The sequence below is a fragment of the Poecilia mexicana genome, unplaced genomic scaffold (genome assembly GCF_051168715.1).
Source record: "Poecilia mexicana isolate PSO_F unplaced genomic scaffold, ASM5116871v1 scaffold_13, whole genome shotgun sequence".
Lineage (NCBI taxonomy): Eukaryota > Metazoa > Chordata > Actinopteri > Cyprinodontiformes > Poeciliidae > Poecilia > Poecilia mexicana.
The window spans coordinates 5,505,259-5,520,278 of record NW_028263382.1 but is presented as its reverse complement, the minus strand read 5'-3'; the positions used below and the strand labels follow the sequence as shown (position 1 = coordinate 5,520,278).

The following is a 15,020-nucleotide window of genomic DNA, read 5'->3' as shown; positions in this document are numbered from 1 at the left end:
CACTAGCTGACGCTAGTGCTAAAGCAGTACACCAAGATGGCAATTAGCAGAAGCTAACGCTAAATTCATAAGCCTTGATATGCTACATCACAGTATATCGCCCTCAACTGGCCTAAATCTGTCGTTACACATCTTCCTGTAACTAGCGCTTTAGGAAGTGATTCTTTGGAACCGACTTTCACTCATTCGGTTTGATAGCTACTGAGTTTTGTTAGTAGGGCCAAACTTCAAAATAAGAGCACGGATATAAATGTCACTCTGTAATAAAAAAATTATCTGTACCATCAACTAATTTTTATTTATTTTTGTATTTCATTATGATCATAAAAATAGTATATGGTTGAAAGAAAACAAAAAATAAGCATAATTATGATCTAATCGCGTTTTGTGATCAAAATAAACAAGTAAATGTGAGTGTTGAATAATCAGATGTGAGTAAATATGTTATAAATTAGTGTCCCATCAGTCTAACAGCTTTAGCTAATCTGATAAACAATGTAATTACAAAAATAAAGGTTTCTTTTGTTCATAACGAGCCCAGCAGAGGGCGCAGTGACACCGTCGGAACATGTTCTGGAAATGTTACAGATTTATTTGACAGAGATAAATAAAGAGCCATGGAGCTCTGGCCAATCAGATCGCTGCTCCTCCGCCTCCTCTCATTGGCTGACTCTTCTTCAGCTCGACAAACAAAGAAAACTAGAAATCTGACTTTTTACTAAAAAACATCAGAACCTGGAGTTTATGTTTAGCCGAGTCAGACATGATCCGGTTGAAGAAATACCAGATCAGAACCCGACCAGCAGTGGTTCTGATCCATCTGAACCCAGAAGACGGACGCACAGGTTCCCAATGTTGAGCGCTGGCTGTACATTTATACAACTTTACATGATTCTACAGTCCAGTCCCGGTTGTGGTCCCTAGACGGCGCCGCCCGGCCCGCCTGGCCCGCCCCCGCTCCGGGTCCGCAGGTCGTGCCACAGCTTGACGAACGGCTCGCGGTTCTTCCAGATCAGCTCGTGTCCAAACAGGATGTACCATCTGAGGAGAGACAGGCAGGTCAGGCCAGAAGCCCACAGCAACGCAGCGCTGCCCCCTTCAGGTCAGACTGGGAACTACAGCCCAACAACACACACACACACACACACACACACACACACACACTTTCTTTCTATAGCAGCGGGGTGTACTTTCTTTCTGGAGGAACTCACATCCCAAACAGAGCTCCTCCCAGATGCGCGGCGTGGTCGAAGAACCTCCATCCCAGCAGTAGGCCGGCCGTATCCATGGCAACGATGGCCTTCAGGGCCTGCGGACAAAGGGAGGGGCAGAAGGTGAGGCGGGGGGTCGGATCCGGGTCAGCACCAAAACAGGAAGTGGGCGGGGCTTCGTACGTTAGCGGCGGTGAAGGTGAACATGGGCAGGAAGATGATGGCCAGCTTGGCTTCAGGCATCTTGGTGCAAACGAGGGCGAGGACGGCCATGATGGCGCCGGACTGCAGGACAGGAGGACATGTTGGACAAGAGGACATGTTGGACAGGAGGACATGTTGGACAGAGGACTGACCGCTCCGACAGACGGGCCGTAGCGACCTGTGGCCGTCTTCCACAGGTAGCTGGAGAAGGAGGAGGTGACGGCGGCGGACAGGTAGACGGCCAGGAACTGTTCCCTGCCCAACATGGAGACGGCGCTGCTGGAGAAACTCCACAGGACGTACATGTTGGCTGCCAGGTGGAACAGGGACATGTGGCTGAAGGTGGACAGCAGCATGGGGACACACAGGGCCGCTGAGGGGACACGCTGCGTCACTGACTGCTGCTGCTGCTCTGACTGTGTTTCAGCCGATTGAACTCTTTATGCTCTAGTTAATAATTCATCAATGACTGAACAAGCTAACAACTGTTTCAATAATCGATAATCTGATCAGCAGTTGGCCCAGAGGACGGACTCACAGGAGGCGGGGTTGGAGGTGAAGTAGCGGAGCATGATGGGCAGCGGCACCAGCGGCCAGGCGCAGAACACCAAGACATTGGCAACGATGATCCCTGAGGAAGAGGAGGAGGAAGTCTGGATTAAATGAAGCGTCTCTGAGTCGGATTAGACCCGACCCGAGTTCTGCTCCAGAACCGGCCAGGAGGAAATGGTTCTGGTCCGATCTCTGAGCTCCAGACACCACAGCCTAAAACTGGAGTAAAATCTTTTTATTCTGGTTTTTATCTCTGTCTTATCCCAGATTTAATCCAAGTTTTAATCCCAGGTTTATCTCCAGTTTATTCCAGATTCAGACGGATTTTTTCTCCAGTTAATCTTACATTTAGTCCAGGATAATCTGGTTAATCCAGGTTTCTGACGAGTTTTATTTTCTTCTCATTCTCTTGGATTAAATTTCTCCATGTTTTCTGTAAACGTTGCCCCTCAAACGCCTGTTTCTGGATTGTTCCTGTCAGAACCTGTCGGCCGACCTGCAGCTCCACCTGCTGCAGCTCCACCTGCTGCAGCTCCACCTGCTGCAGCTCCACCTGGACTCACCTGCCACCGTCTTCTGGCCTTCCGTCAGGCTGTTCCACCATTGGTTGATCTGAAACAGTAGCAGCCAATCAGCAGGTTCCCAGGTCGATTTGGACCGACCCGATCCAGACCGACCCGATCGGACCGACCCGCTCACCTCCTTGCGGACGTCTCCTCGTTTCTGAGGCCGCAGCTTCTGCAGCCAATCAGCTTGCAGCTCGTCGAAGTAGCTCTGGACTCGGGACTTCAGCGACTCGTACTGCCAGATGGCCGCCGCGCCGAAGGAGCAGCCTGAGAACTGACCTGGAGTTAGAGCGACCTGTGACATCACTGATGAGATCATCAGGCTCCACCTACCCCCACGGTGAAGAGGAAGGGCCTGACGAGGCGGCTGAAGGCCCGCGGGGCAGCCGGGGACCGCGGCGGGCATGGGGCCTGGTTCTGCAGCCTTGGACCCTCCGGCTGCTTTGGTTCCGGCGTTCTGGACGCTTTCTTGAAGCTGCAGCGCTGCTGGAAGCCGCCGGGCCACCTAGTGGACACACAGGGAACAGCAGGAAGCCAATCACACTGCAGACTGACGGGATGGACCAGGCTGCTGCAGGAAGGACACAAATTTATTTGGGTTTAATTGTTTAGTTTTTATACTTAGTTTACTTTAGCATTTAGTTTTAATTTAATTTTTAAAAAGTTTAGTTTCTTATTTTTTCCCCACATATTTATTTTTTTTCTCTTAATTATTTTAATAATACTTTTAAAATTTTATAATGTAGTTTATATTTTAAAATGTAAACGTTCTCCAGGATATAAAACAACTAGAACATTTCTGAATTTAAAGGAACCAGTGTTCTGATCTGACCCAATCATGGCGAATGGTGCTGACAATTAGCAACAATGCTAAGGTTAGCATAAATGCTGTGTGGCATCGCCAGCATGCTGACCTATGATAAACACTGAGTGAACGTTTCTGCGCCGCATCGGCCCCAGTAGCTCAAAGCACCGAGATGAAAAATAAAACCAAATACTGTTAAACTGGTTTTCAATTTGTTTTATATTTAATTTTAAATGTGTACTTTAGGGGCAGACTTTTAGCATATCAGTTGTCATTCATAGTAGTAAATTTCTTAGAATAATTCTAATTTATCGTTATGATAAATTCCAATCAGTGACTTCTAAAAATCTATAAAACTGTCAGGATTATTTATTTTACTTTTTTATCCACTGTTTGTTCAATAATGGAGTATCAATAAATATCCAAAAAAATGTGAAAATGTTATTAAATGCGGTTACTGTGTGCAGTTAATTTACACAAATCAAACTTTTTCATGAGGCTGGTGGCGTAAAGGAGCGTGTTACACATTGGTTTGTTTGTCAGCAGAAGTGTTTGTGTTGACTGTTCAGTTACCTATAAGTAATAAATAGTTCTTATTGTCACTTCTATCGTTATCACAATAGTACCACAAAATATCACAATAAAACTTTAAGTCCACCCCTAGTCTATTTTTATGTATTAATGTTGGTATTTTGTTTCCACTGCTTTATACTGGAACTGCCCTATTGAATAACAGACTGTGATAAATAATAGGAAAATATATTTTTATGCAAGTTCTATTAGCAAGAAAAGATACTCAAACTGTTATGGTGGTTGTTGACGTCATGAAGGAGAAATAAAATTTGATTAATTATATTTTATAAGTATTGTAATAATTAGCAAGTCTAGAGGAATTGGAAGAACTGTTAATGCTAATGCTAACTGTTACTCAGGAAGTAAATGAAAAATCTTCGTTATCAAAATAATTTTAATATGAAACAAGGCCTTCACTTCACTTTGATTATTTAAATTAAAACGTGACGTTTTAATTTAAATAAATTAACTGAAAAACTGAGTCAAACAAGCAGCAGTTAGCAACTTTAGCTATCCTCATGCTATCTCATGCTAACAGATGCTAACTCCACCCAGCGGAGTTCTCTGAGGCGCTGGCCGGGACCGGCTGCTTTCCCTCCGGTTGCAGGGTGCTCACTGACCTCCCTCCTTTCACGGAGCACAGGAACGGGTCTCCTCCCATCAGTCTGCAGAGGACTGAGCAGCTCCTCCAGGCCATGTTGGAGTCCTCTGGTTCACCGGTAGGTAGGTACGCTACTACCGGGTCAGCAGGACGGAGCCCAGCAGCCAGAACGCCCTGTGAGAATCACAGCGACACCTGGCGGACAGGAGGGGACGGCGCACATTCAGACAAAAACAAAACAATAAAAAGTGTCATAAAGACACAGCATCACATCCGTCTCCAATTTCAAAATAAAAGAGAACAGATACATTAACACCCCTCAAAAAACGTAAAAAAGAAAATAATAGGGGGGAAAAATCAGCTACAAAAAAGACAATAATAATAATAATAATAATAATAATAATAATAATAATAATAATAATTATTATTATTATTATTATTATTATTATTATTATTATTACAGTAATAATAATAATAATAATAATAATAATAATAATAATTATTATTATTATTATTATTAACTAAATTGAACTAAACACAAGTTGTTTGAATTTGTTATAGAAAACTCAAAAGAACAATACTATCACTAAAGTTAGTAAAATAAATTGTAACTGTTTAGTTGCAACAAACTGAACTATTTTAATAAGTTCTGATTGAAACGTGAACCTCAATACATGTCTATTTGATTCTCTACGTATTAATACTTTTTAAAATTAGTTTAAATTCTTTTTTACTTTAATTTTTTAAATATGTATATTTTGTGTAACCCCAGAGCTACTGTCTCTGATTTATTTGTTTTTGTTATTTTATTAGTAATTTTCTTATCAAAAAGTTTATAATAACATTTATTTACTGAATAAGAAGATATGGCACATTTAATGTTCAGGTAGATGAAAATGTACATATATATATATATATATATATATATATATATATATATATATATATATATATATATATATATATATATATATATATATATATATATATTTAATATTAGTAAACATCCCATAATCTTTGATTATTTTCCAATGAATGAAATATAAACACATTACTTCACTTCAATTTGTATTTTTGTTTATTATAACGTTAATAATGATCATTTTTCAACACCAAAATTAGGTATCTAATTACTTTAACTCAACTACATTTGCTTGAGCAATTTGTTTGAAAAATGTACTTTTAGGAGTAATTTTACTGCGCTGTACTTTTTACTTTTACTTGAGTAATTTTACTATGAAGTAATTTTACTCTTACTTGAATAAAATTTGTGGTTTCTCTACCAACTGAATGAAAGTTTTATGTAGAAAGAAACTGATTTTGAATTTTTTTTTTTTTTGCCTTGTTTTGATTTTGTCATTTTTGTCTTTAAAATACGAAAATTTCCACTTAACTTTATGCTTTGTTCCGTCTGATGATGTAATTTTTAAATATTAAATGATCGATATTTGATCTCAGTACTTGAGTAAACATTTACCAAATATTTGTTTTACTCTAAATTGAGTTATTTCCTGGTACTTTTACTTGACAAAGAATAAGTTGAAATAGTGCTACTCTCACTTGAGTACAGTTTACACCAGTCTCTGTTCAACAGTAAATAATATGTTCATCAATCAGTTTTATTGATGAAGTGATTTTTCGGTGGGTGGGACTTTTATTGTGAAGGCGGCGCAGCTGCTTCCTGAGCTTGCATTTGGTGTGGCTCGGCTCGGTTCGGTTTGGCTCGGCCCAGAACAGCCCATCGGCAGCGGCAGCAGCTGTAGAGAGAACCCGCAGGGAGGAACCATGGCGGCGCCAGCGCTCTCCGGTCGGACCGGCTCGGCGGGCAGCCTCGGGAACAGCCCCACATCCACGGCCGCGGGGAGGCTGCCCCAGGGCGGCTCCGGGCCCGAGCTGGACTTCAGGTCCGCGGCCCGCATGGAGGACCTGAACCGGCTCATCCAGGAGTTCAGCAAGCACGACCAGCGGGAGTACGACGACCAGCGGGCTCTAGAGATCCACACGGCCAAGGACTTCATCTTCTCCATGCTGGGTGAGCCGAACCGAACCGGCCCGGCCCGGAGGCTGGATGATGCTCTGCAGCGCAGCAGCATCCAGGATCGCTGATCCGGGATCAGGTCCTCAGGTGTTTATCGATGCAAACCTGCTCCAGCCTGCAGATCTGGGGTCAGATTCAGGTTTTACCTGGTTCTCTATAAGGAGCCGATCATAAAGTTACACAGTAAAAATTAATACAAATAATTACAGAATTAAATAAATAATGTCTATTAAATTAACAGTTTATTTTACAGTCATTTTAACAAATAACTGATTTAACTGCTATTTGTTAAATTAAACTGTTAATAAATAAATTAAATAAAACGAACATGTTTTTGACTTTTAAAAAAACCTAACTAAAAGAAGACCAAAACTAAAACCATCTGTTTTAGTTTAGCTGAACTAAAACATGTTGTTTTTCTATCCAGCAGTCAGAAAAAATGTGGTTAATTTTTCACCATGTTAGTCATTCATTTAATCATTTCATTTTTCTGATTTCATTCATGATTTTTAAAGAATGTTTATTTAGCCTGTATTTCACCGTCATCACCAGCAGAGTTTACAGAACCTTCACAACAAAAACAGGAAAATTAACCCCATCATGAACGATTAAGATTCTTTGGTTAAAACTTTTACAGACAGATAATTCATAAGAGCCATAAAAACATTTAGAGACGACTTCGCCTTCAGATTCAGGCATTTCTGAATAGTTAATGTAGCAACTAAAATAAATCATTAATGACAAACAGCAGAGAGAAATATGAAGCTAAATCTGCCCCAGTGATGCTGAGCTGGGAGCTAAATATTTACCTTCAAACTAAATATTTAGTACATTTACATATTAGCGTCTATTTAGCTCAAACGTAATATTTATTTACCAAACTGCATGTTAAGCTTGTTAATATGTAGCTGAATAAATCCTTAGCTCCAAATTAAATATTTAGTTATCAAGCTTCATATTTAGCTTCAAACTAAGTATTTAGTCGGTTAATTAAACATTTAGTTGCCAAATAAATATTTAGTTCCAAATTAGTCAATAAGCCAGATATTTAGTTTGAAGCTAAACATTTACCTCAGAGCTAAGTATTTTGTTAATATACAAGTTCACTTACCAATAACAGGAAGTGGACTACCAAAATAAAAGCTGGGTCTTCTGAATCTCTTGATAAACTCCTGATTTTGAAGCTCTTCCTGTTTCTTCTTCGTTTCTTTTCCTCTTTTCAGCTAAAAACAAAGAATGAGGCGTTTAAAGGCAATCCAGACGAAACAGTCTACACCCAGCTTTTATTTTGATAGTCTACTTCCTCTTATCAGGGAGTGAGTATAGATATTAGTTAAATATTTAGTTAGGAGCTAATAGTTAGCTAAGTAAGTAAATAATCAGCATAAACATCAAATTTTAAGTTTACAAACTAAAAAAGGAAACGTTTTTCTTCCTGCTGCAGTACCAGCCCCACAGTATGACGCTGCCACCGCCATGCTCAGTGAAATTGAGTCATATGTTTAACTTTGGTGGTTCTGATCGGACCCAAACGGTCCCAGCAGAACCGGGCTTTGGTTCCCCCAGCTGCAGGCGGACCGGTCCGGGCCGTGCTGACCCAGCACTGAGCTGAGAGGGGATTAGAGAAAAATGCTAAAAAAAGATGCAGATGGAGGATTTACTGCTGCAGCAGAGGGAGCCGGGTCGGGTCGGCCCGGCGGGTCGGCGCCGTGCGGTCCGCTGTGTTCTGACAGAGAGAACCTGGAACCGGAACCATTCGATTCTCCAGTCTGCCTACAGCTGTAACCCAGAGCAGAACCCGGAGCAGTAAAACGGGCCGGTTCTGATAGGAACCAACAGGAAGCAGAAGCTTTCATTTAATTTGACGTTCCTGGTTGTTTGGATCGTTCATCCAGACCAGAACCGGTCCAGTTCTGTGTCCTGGTGGATTAATATTCCTGCTGAATCATTTGGTTTCACTCAGCAGGAAACAGATCCTCCTGATTAAACGTCTGACGGATCAGAACCGACTTTCTGCTCGGATCTCTGAAGGTCCCAGCAACTCAGTCAGGTTCAGGTTTTGACTAGACCATTCCAACACCTCTGTTTCATGTGGGCCTGATGGCGGTGTGACCCCAAAACAAATCGAAGCGTCATGAATCCCCTTTGGATTCAGCTCATTTTGTGTCCCGGTTCGGTTCTTTGGGTTTCCTGCTGAGCCCAAGATATGTTTGGTTTTTATAAAACACGTTCAGCTGCTGCCTGACTTTTAAAACACTTAATTAATATTTACTTCATTCAATATGCAGCATTATTCATAACTGACTTATCTAGAGTCGATGAGACAAACCGGTTCAGATGGATCCATGGCCCACAGCACCATCCCTCCACCACCGTGCTTTAGACTGACCGAGGTGCTCTTCAGTAAAATTAGACTCCAGATTCGACTTGGAGAGACTCGAGTCCTGGTCCCAGTTTTTATCGGATGTGATGAAGATCTGCTCTTTAAATCCATGAATCCCAGGCGGGTCCAACAAGTTTCTGCTGGGAAAACCCAGTTTCTAGACGCTACCACCCTGCGCCAGCAGAGCTTTGGGCTGTAAATGTTTAAAGACTAAGACATCATTGTGCATGAAAATGTAAAGACTTAGAAATAATTGTTACATTTTCATTTAACAATTTCGGCCTGAAGACAAACTGGACCGTTTTAGACAAATTGGACCGGTTTGGTTCTTTCAGGACTGACTTGTGAACATCTTTGCTGCTGATCAAGCCGCCTCACTGTTTCCCTGTTGTGACCTTTAACCTGTTCAGCCTGAGTTGGATCTGCTGCTCCTGGACAGATTCCCAGCTTTCCCTCGTCTTACCCATCCACATTCAAAGTACTGGATGAAAAATCAAAAGGACACTTATGAATATCTAAAACTATGTTTGCATGACAACCGTTTTAATGAGCCACAAAGTGGCAGGAGGACAAACAATAAACATGATTTAGACTCAGCCTTCTGAACTGACCTCTGACCTTCCATCTGAAAGTGTCTGAGAAGCAGCCGGCGGCGTCGGTCCGCCTCACCACAGCGCTGGAATGCATTCAGCAGCCTGGAGCCGGCTGAAGTCCTTTCAGCTCCGGACCCGACCAATCCCGTCCATCTGTGGACACAATGACCCATCCAGACTCACCAGGGGTCCCAGAGAGGGGCCACCTGCCACCCTTAGAGAAACGCCTCCAAAGGCAGGGCTGGACCCAAACTGACCCAAAAGGAAACGGAGTTCATTCTGACTCATGGATGATTCGGGAGACTGATGGTTTCACCTCCTGATGGCGCTGATGAGACGGGAGAACTGATGCAAAAGTTTAAGGATTTGTAAAAAAACAGAAAGAAATCGTCCCTCTGTCCAGCCAAAGATCCTGCAGGATGAAGGTCCTTAGAAAGTCGGTTACTTCTCGTTATATTTGCTGCATTTGTTAGGAAAATGAATCTGTGGATTTTGGTTTGCCCTGAACGAAGTTTTTTGGTTTTATAGCTGCAGTCCACTCTGCTCGTTGACCCATAAACACATTTGCTTACCAAATGCAGCACCACTTAAGTGAAGTTAAAAGTTTTCTTGTTTTGAAAGATTTACTGCAAAGAAATTTTCAATCAAATAGGAAATTCCTTCTTGTTCTTGCTTTGGCTCGTCCTTCGACCCGTGGGTTGCCGGTTTGAGACGCTGGCCCATCCGTCTGTCTCGTCCAATTGCACACATTGCCTACTGCTGGTGGTCAGAAGGTCGGAGGGCAAACTTGCCTTTGTCCCCAAGGCAACTGTGTCTACTGTCCAGTAGCTTCCCACCATCAGTGGTTGATATTCCTACTGGAGAGATAAGGGTTTCCCTGGGGTCCCTTCCCCAGTGACGTACATGACTTTAGATTGAACACAGCTTTGTAGTAAGTTACTATACCTGCACCAGCACAGAGTATTTTCACAAAAAGTACACGTTTTGGGAAGAATTTTGAACTCTCTGAAACCTTAAATATTCATGGCCCTTAACCCTTCACCTGGGGTTGTTTCTGTTGAAGATTTGTCTGAGACCAGGTTTCAGGTGATTGATTGGAGAAATGGGCACTGTTGCAGTTGTTCTTTGTTCTGTGCATGATGAGCTCATTCATTTCCTGATTGGTTCTTTCTTCCTGTCTCAGGAATGGTTCAGAAACTGGACCAGAAGCTCCCAGTGGCCAATGAGTACCTACTCCTTTCTGGAGGTGTTCGGGAAGGTGTAGTGGACATGGACCTGGATGAGCTTAGCGTCTACGCCCGCGGCACGGACTACGACATGGACTTCACTCTACTGGTCCCCGCACTTAAACTCCATGACCGGAACCAGCCAGTGACCCTGGACATGCGGCACTCAGCGCTGGGCCACTCCTGGCTCAGCCTGCGGCTCTTTGACGAAGGAACCATCAACAAGTGGAAGGACTGCTGCACTATCGTCGATCACATCAACGGGACCACCAACTACTTCTTCTCCCCAACACTGGTGGCCGACTGGTTCTACCAGTCCATATCTCTTGTGCTGCTGGAGGTGCAGAAGAAGCCACAGAGAGGGATGCCAAGGGTGGAGAAGGTGGATCGGAACGGGACCATCATCTCCGTCATCCTGGGGGTCGGCAGCAGCCGGATGCTCTACGACATCGTCCCGGTGGTGTCGTTTAAAGGCTGGCCTGCGGTGGCCCAGAGCTGGCTGATGGAGAACCACTTCTGGGACGGGAAGATCACTGAGGAGGAGGTGATCAGCGGCTTCTACCTCGTCCCCGCCTGCTCCTACAAAGGCCGCAAGGAGAACGAGTGGCGGCTGTCATTCGCCCGCAGCGAGGTTCAGCTGAAGAAGTGCATCTCGTCGAGCCTGATGCAGGCGTACCAGGCCTGCAAGGCCATCATCATCAAGCTGTTGTCCCGGCCCAAAGCCATCAGTCCCTACCATCTGCGCAGCATCATGCTGTGGGCCTGCGACCGTCTCCCAGCCAACTACCTGGCTCAGGACGACTTCTCCGCCCACTTCCTGCTGGGCCTGATTGACGACTTGCAGCACTGTCTCGTCAACAAGATGTGTCCCAACTACTTCATCCCTCAGTGCAACATGTTGGAGCACCTGTCCGACGAGACGGCCATGCTACACGCCCGCAAACTGTCTTCGGTGCGTTCTGACCCGGCCGAGCACCTCCGCACCACCATCGAGCACGCCAAGGCTGCCAACAGGTTGACGGTGGAAGTGCAGTGGCGAGGCAGCTCCACCAACCTGCCGTCACCGCAGTCCGACGCCGGCGGTGAGAACCAGCCTGACGATCGGCTCGCCAAGAAGCTTCAGCAGCTGGTGACGGAGAATCCCGGGAAGTCCATCTCGGTGTTCATCAACCCGGACGACGTCACGCGGCCGCACTTCCGCATCGACGACAAGTTCTTCTGAGACTGAGACGTTCCCCTCCCCTCTCCTTCACCCTGTGCCCCCTGCCTCTGAAACTTTCTTTTTTTACTTTTTTTATGTTTCCTGCCACAAAGTGAAGTGATTGTCTAGTAGTCTGCCACAGTTTCTTATTTTTAGTTTTATTTTTCTACTCCCTTCCCCTCTGCCCTGGTTTTTCACTGTGTGCCCTGTGTTTTTTACCTTCTCAATGCCTTTTAAACTGACAGCTTGTTCTTAAAACTGAAGGAAGGGACTGAAATCCACCTCATGATCTGAGTGCTGGTCCTGGAAAAATGTTGATACTTATCAGGGATCCTGGAAAAGAGACAAATCAATTTCCTGAATAAATCCGATTTATTTTGGGTTCTCTTGATTGGAGCTTCGTTGTTGACTGAATATTGAAACGGGGCAGAAGTTGTTGTGTTGTCTTGGAACCAGGAGTGGACCCGGCAGAGATCCCTGTGATGGTGGATTCAGTCCCTCCGAGGAATGTCTTGTCCCTGCTGGGGGATGACGGTACTAAAGTCTTAGAAACTAACTGTAAATAAGTAGAAGAAAAACTGACTGAAGAGTGTAGACGGGCGGAAAACATACTAATGTTAATTTGTGGGCTACTTTTTGTCTAATTTTGCACAGAATGTAAAAATCACCTCCTTTCCTCCTGATTGTGGACGTCCTGGTTTTAAATTGAACTTCCATGTGAGCGGAGAGGCGACACTGTGCCGAAGCGTTTCTTTGTGTTGTGAGGAACAAACAGCAGGAACCTTCAGACAGACGCTGACCTCTTCCACTTTTACACGATTTAAACTTGGGGAAGGGTGAGCTAGTCAGCCTAGTGCTGTAGTAGCGAAGTGCTGACCTGCAGCTGCCTGGTTAGGACATGCTAGGCGGCTAACGTTGTAGCTGGGGTGGCATTTAAACGGCAGCTCTTCTTCGGTGTAACATCACCAGTTTATTCACTCCCATAAGATGAAGTAACTCCGAAGCTACACAACAACAACGTTTACACAAACGATCAGCTGCTAACTGTTGAACCCCACCTATAGTAGCGCCTACAGCGCCATCTGGTGACCAAACAGAAATAAAACGCCTATTTGACTCCTACAGAGACATATCTTTGACCAAGAGCTCCACCCTCGGTGTAAACCTAAATCCTGGGACATTTAAACGCGACAAACAACCGCCAGCTCCCGCTAACGTTTCCTCATCGGCCACCGACACAGGAATGTCCGCTCCTCCCGTTACAACACCGGGATTTTTGTTTCCCTTTACGCTCAGTCGCTGCTGTGAATCTTTAGAAATGTAACGGAGTAACTCTCATGACTTCTGACGTTGTATTTTCAGCTGGACTCTTTCAGCTAGTGGTAGCAGTACCGAATGGAGAACCCGACCCGTCCAGTTGGGTGAGTCGGTTCTAGCAGACGCCTCAGTAGGGACACCTGGTGGTTGGTCAGATAAATGAAGACCACACCTTGCTGTTGTATTTGTCAATTTAAAAATGCAAGAATATTAGAGAGGGAAAATGCCTGGAGAGTCAAAATCAGACCGGTTTCCATGGCGACTTCCTGCATTTCAGTGACACTGAATCTAAAACTGAGTCATACCAAAGTTTTCTTGACCGTTGAGTGTCAGAAGCTTCTGACGCGTTAAACTCTGAGCTGAAACATAACAGTTTGAGCTGATTGGACAGAAGAAACCCGGCTTCCTGTGACCCGTTTCAACTGATGGTTCTGCTGGGAAGAATGGCTGACATGGAGATCCAAACAGCTTTTCTTAACATTCCTATTAAACTTTGTGAACACATCAGCGAATCGTCTGCAAACGTCTTTACATTCATACCAGCTGAAACATTTTGATGTATTTTTATCCTTAATATCAGATGAACGTCACAAATACTTCACCTCTAATATATCAGTGTGACCTTTGACCTTGGAGTTACATATTATCAGTACATGTGACTCGGCTCTTGTCTTCTAGATGTTTTTCCAGAACCAGTGACCCAGTTTGGTATCAGTTCTGCTCTTTGTAAGGTAATGTGTTTAAACAATAACTTATGTAGGCTAAACAGAACAGAACCAGTTTAATTTGGGTTTGGGAGGTTCTGGATGAGTTTTCCTGGGTTCGGTTCCGGTTAGTGTGAAAGTGGAAGTGTCAGTCGGCTCACCTGTCAGGTGGACCTGCCGGATGACGGTCCTGCATCGGCTACAGGGTCGCAGATCGCCGCCTTCACATGCTCTCCGATGGTCACATGATTCAGGAACTTCCTGTTTGATAAGCTAACTCTTGTCTCCAGCTGCTTCTTTGTGTTTAAAGCAACGGGTCGGGTCCGGCTGGCCGCCGCCGGCTCAGGAGGACGATGTTTCCTCCTAGAGCGGCTGCTTCCCGGCCGACCCGCTCCCACATCAGCTGTCTGTGTCCCGAACATCACCACCAAAACAAGAAGCTTCTCCTGCGGCCGTCGGGCCGGTTATGTAGTCTCCACATATCCTCATCCTCAAGTGCAATTAGTGAATGTACACAAAGACACGTAGCATGAAGACACTCCAGGTCTGAGCTGCTCAGCTCCTCCACAGACTCACTCAGAGGCCCTGAAGCCATCAAAGTGCCACACACACACTCACACACACACACACTCCTGCTCGGTGGAAATGTCGTCGGTGTTTTCTGACCTGGTCTCCTGTTGGGCTGTGACTCTTTCTGTTCTGTGTTTTGCTGCTTCCTGCTGATGATGGATTTTTGTTTTGAACTCAGATGGTTGAGAACTTCCTGCACTGTAACACCAGAGTCCTCATAAACACGTCCAACCTGAACGCACCGCCTCTGCTCCTCTGTTCGCTTGACTCTTTTTTACAAATCATAACCAGAAAGGTTTATTTTTATACCTCTGCCTCCTTTGATTCTGGAACGCAACTAAGAACCAACTGATGTTTTTAAATCCAGACATAACAAATTAAGATTTCAGCAGATTTTCCATGTTTCCATGGAATAATTACATTCAATTACAATAAATATCTACTCAGATCAGTTTCTCTTATCAACTTGGAAACTA

At 44.3% G+C, this 15,020-nt stretch overlaps 2 protein-coding genes across 5 annotated transcripts; one reads left to right on the top strand and one right to left on the bottom strand.

Moving 5' to 3' along the window:
• Positions 1–571: 571 nt before the first annotated feature.
• Positions 572–4,814, bottom strand: LOC106906869 (presenilin-associated rhomboid-like protein, mitochondrial). 4 transcript variants are annotated; one of them, XM_088011532.1, is made up of 9 exons: positions 4,532–4,805; positions 2,867–3,104; positions 2,667–2,807; positions 2,531–2,579; positions 1,954–2,046; positions 1,568–1,788; positions 1,395–1,496; positions 1,212–1,309; positions 572–1,041 (listed from the first exon to the last, which is right to left on the bottom strand). In XM_088011532.1, exons 1-9 carry the CDS (start codon positions 4,606–4,608, stop codon positions 921–923), a joined length of 1,140 nt encoding a protein of 379 aa, XP_087867658.1. In that variant the 5' UTR covers positions 4,609–4,805; the 3' UTR covers positions 572–920. The 4 variants fall into 4 exon arrangements, with proteins under 4 accessions (XP_087867658.1, XP_014827816.2, XP_087867656.1 ...); XM_014972330.2 differs by having other exon boundaries at positions 2,867–3,038; positions 4,532–4,795; XM_088011530.1 differs by having other exon boundaries at positions 2,531–2,807; positions 4,532–4,814.
• Positions 4,815–6,149: 1,335 nt separating this feature from the next.
• Positions 6,150–14,781, top strand: unm_sa32065 (un-named sa32065). The gene is made up of 2 exons (XM_014972329.2): positions 6,150–6,544; positions 10,710–14,781. The coding sequence occupies exons 1-2, from the start codon at positions 6,298–6,300 to the stop codon at positions 11,972–11,974; spliced, it is 1,512 nt and encodes a 503-aa protein (XP_014827815.1). The 5' UTR covers positions 6,150–6,297; the 3' UTR covers positions 11,975–14,781.
• The last annotated feature ends 239 nt before the right edge of the window (positions 14,782–15,020 follow it).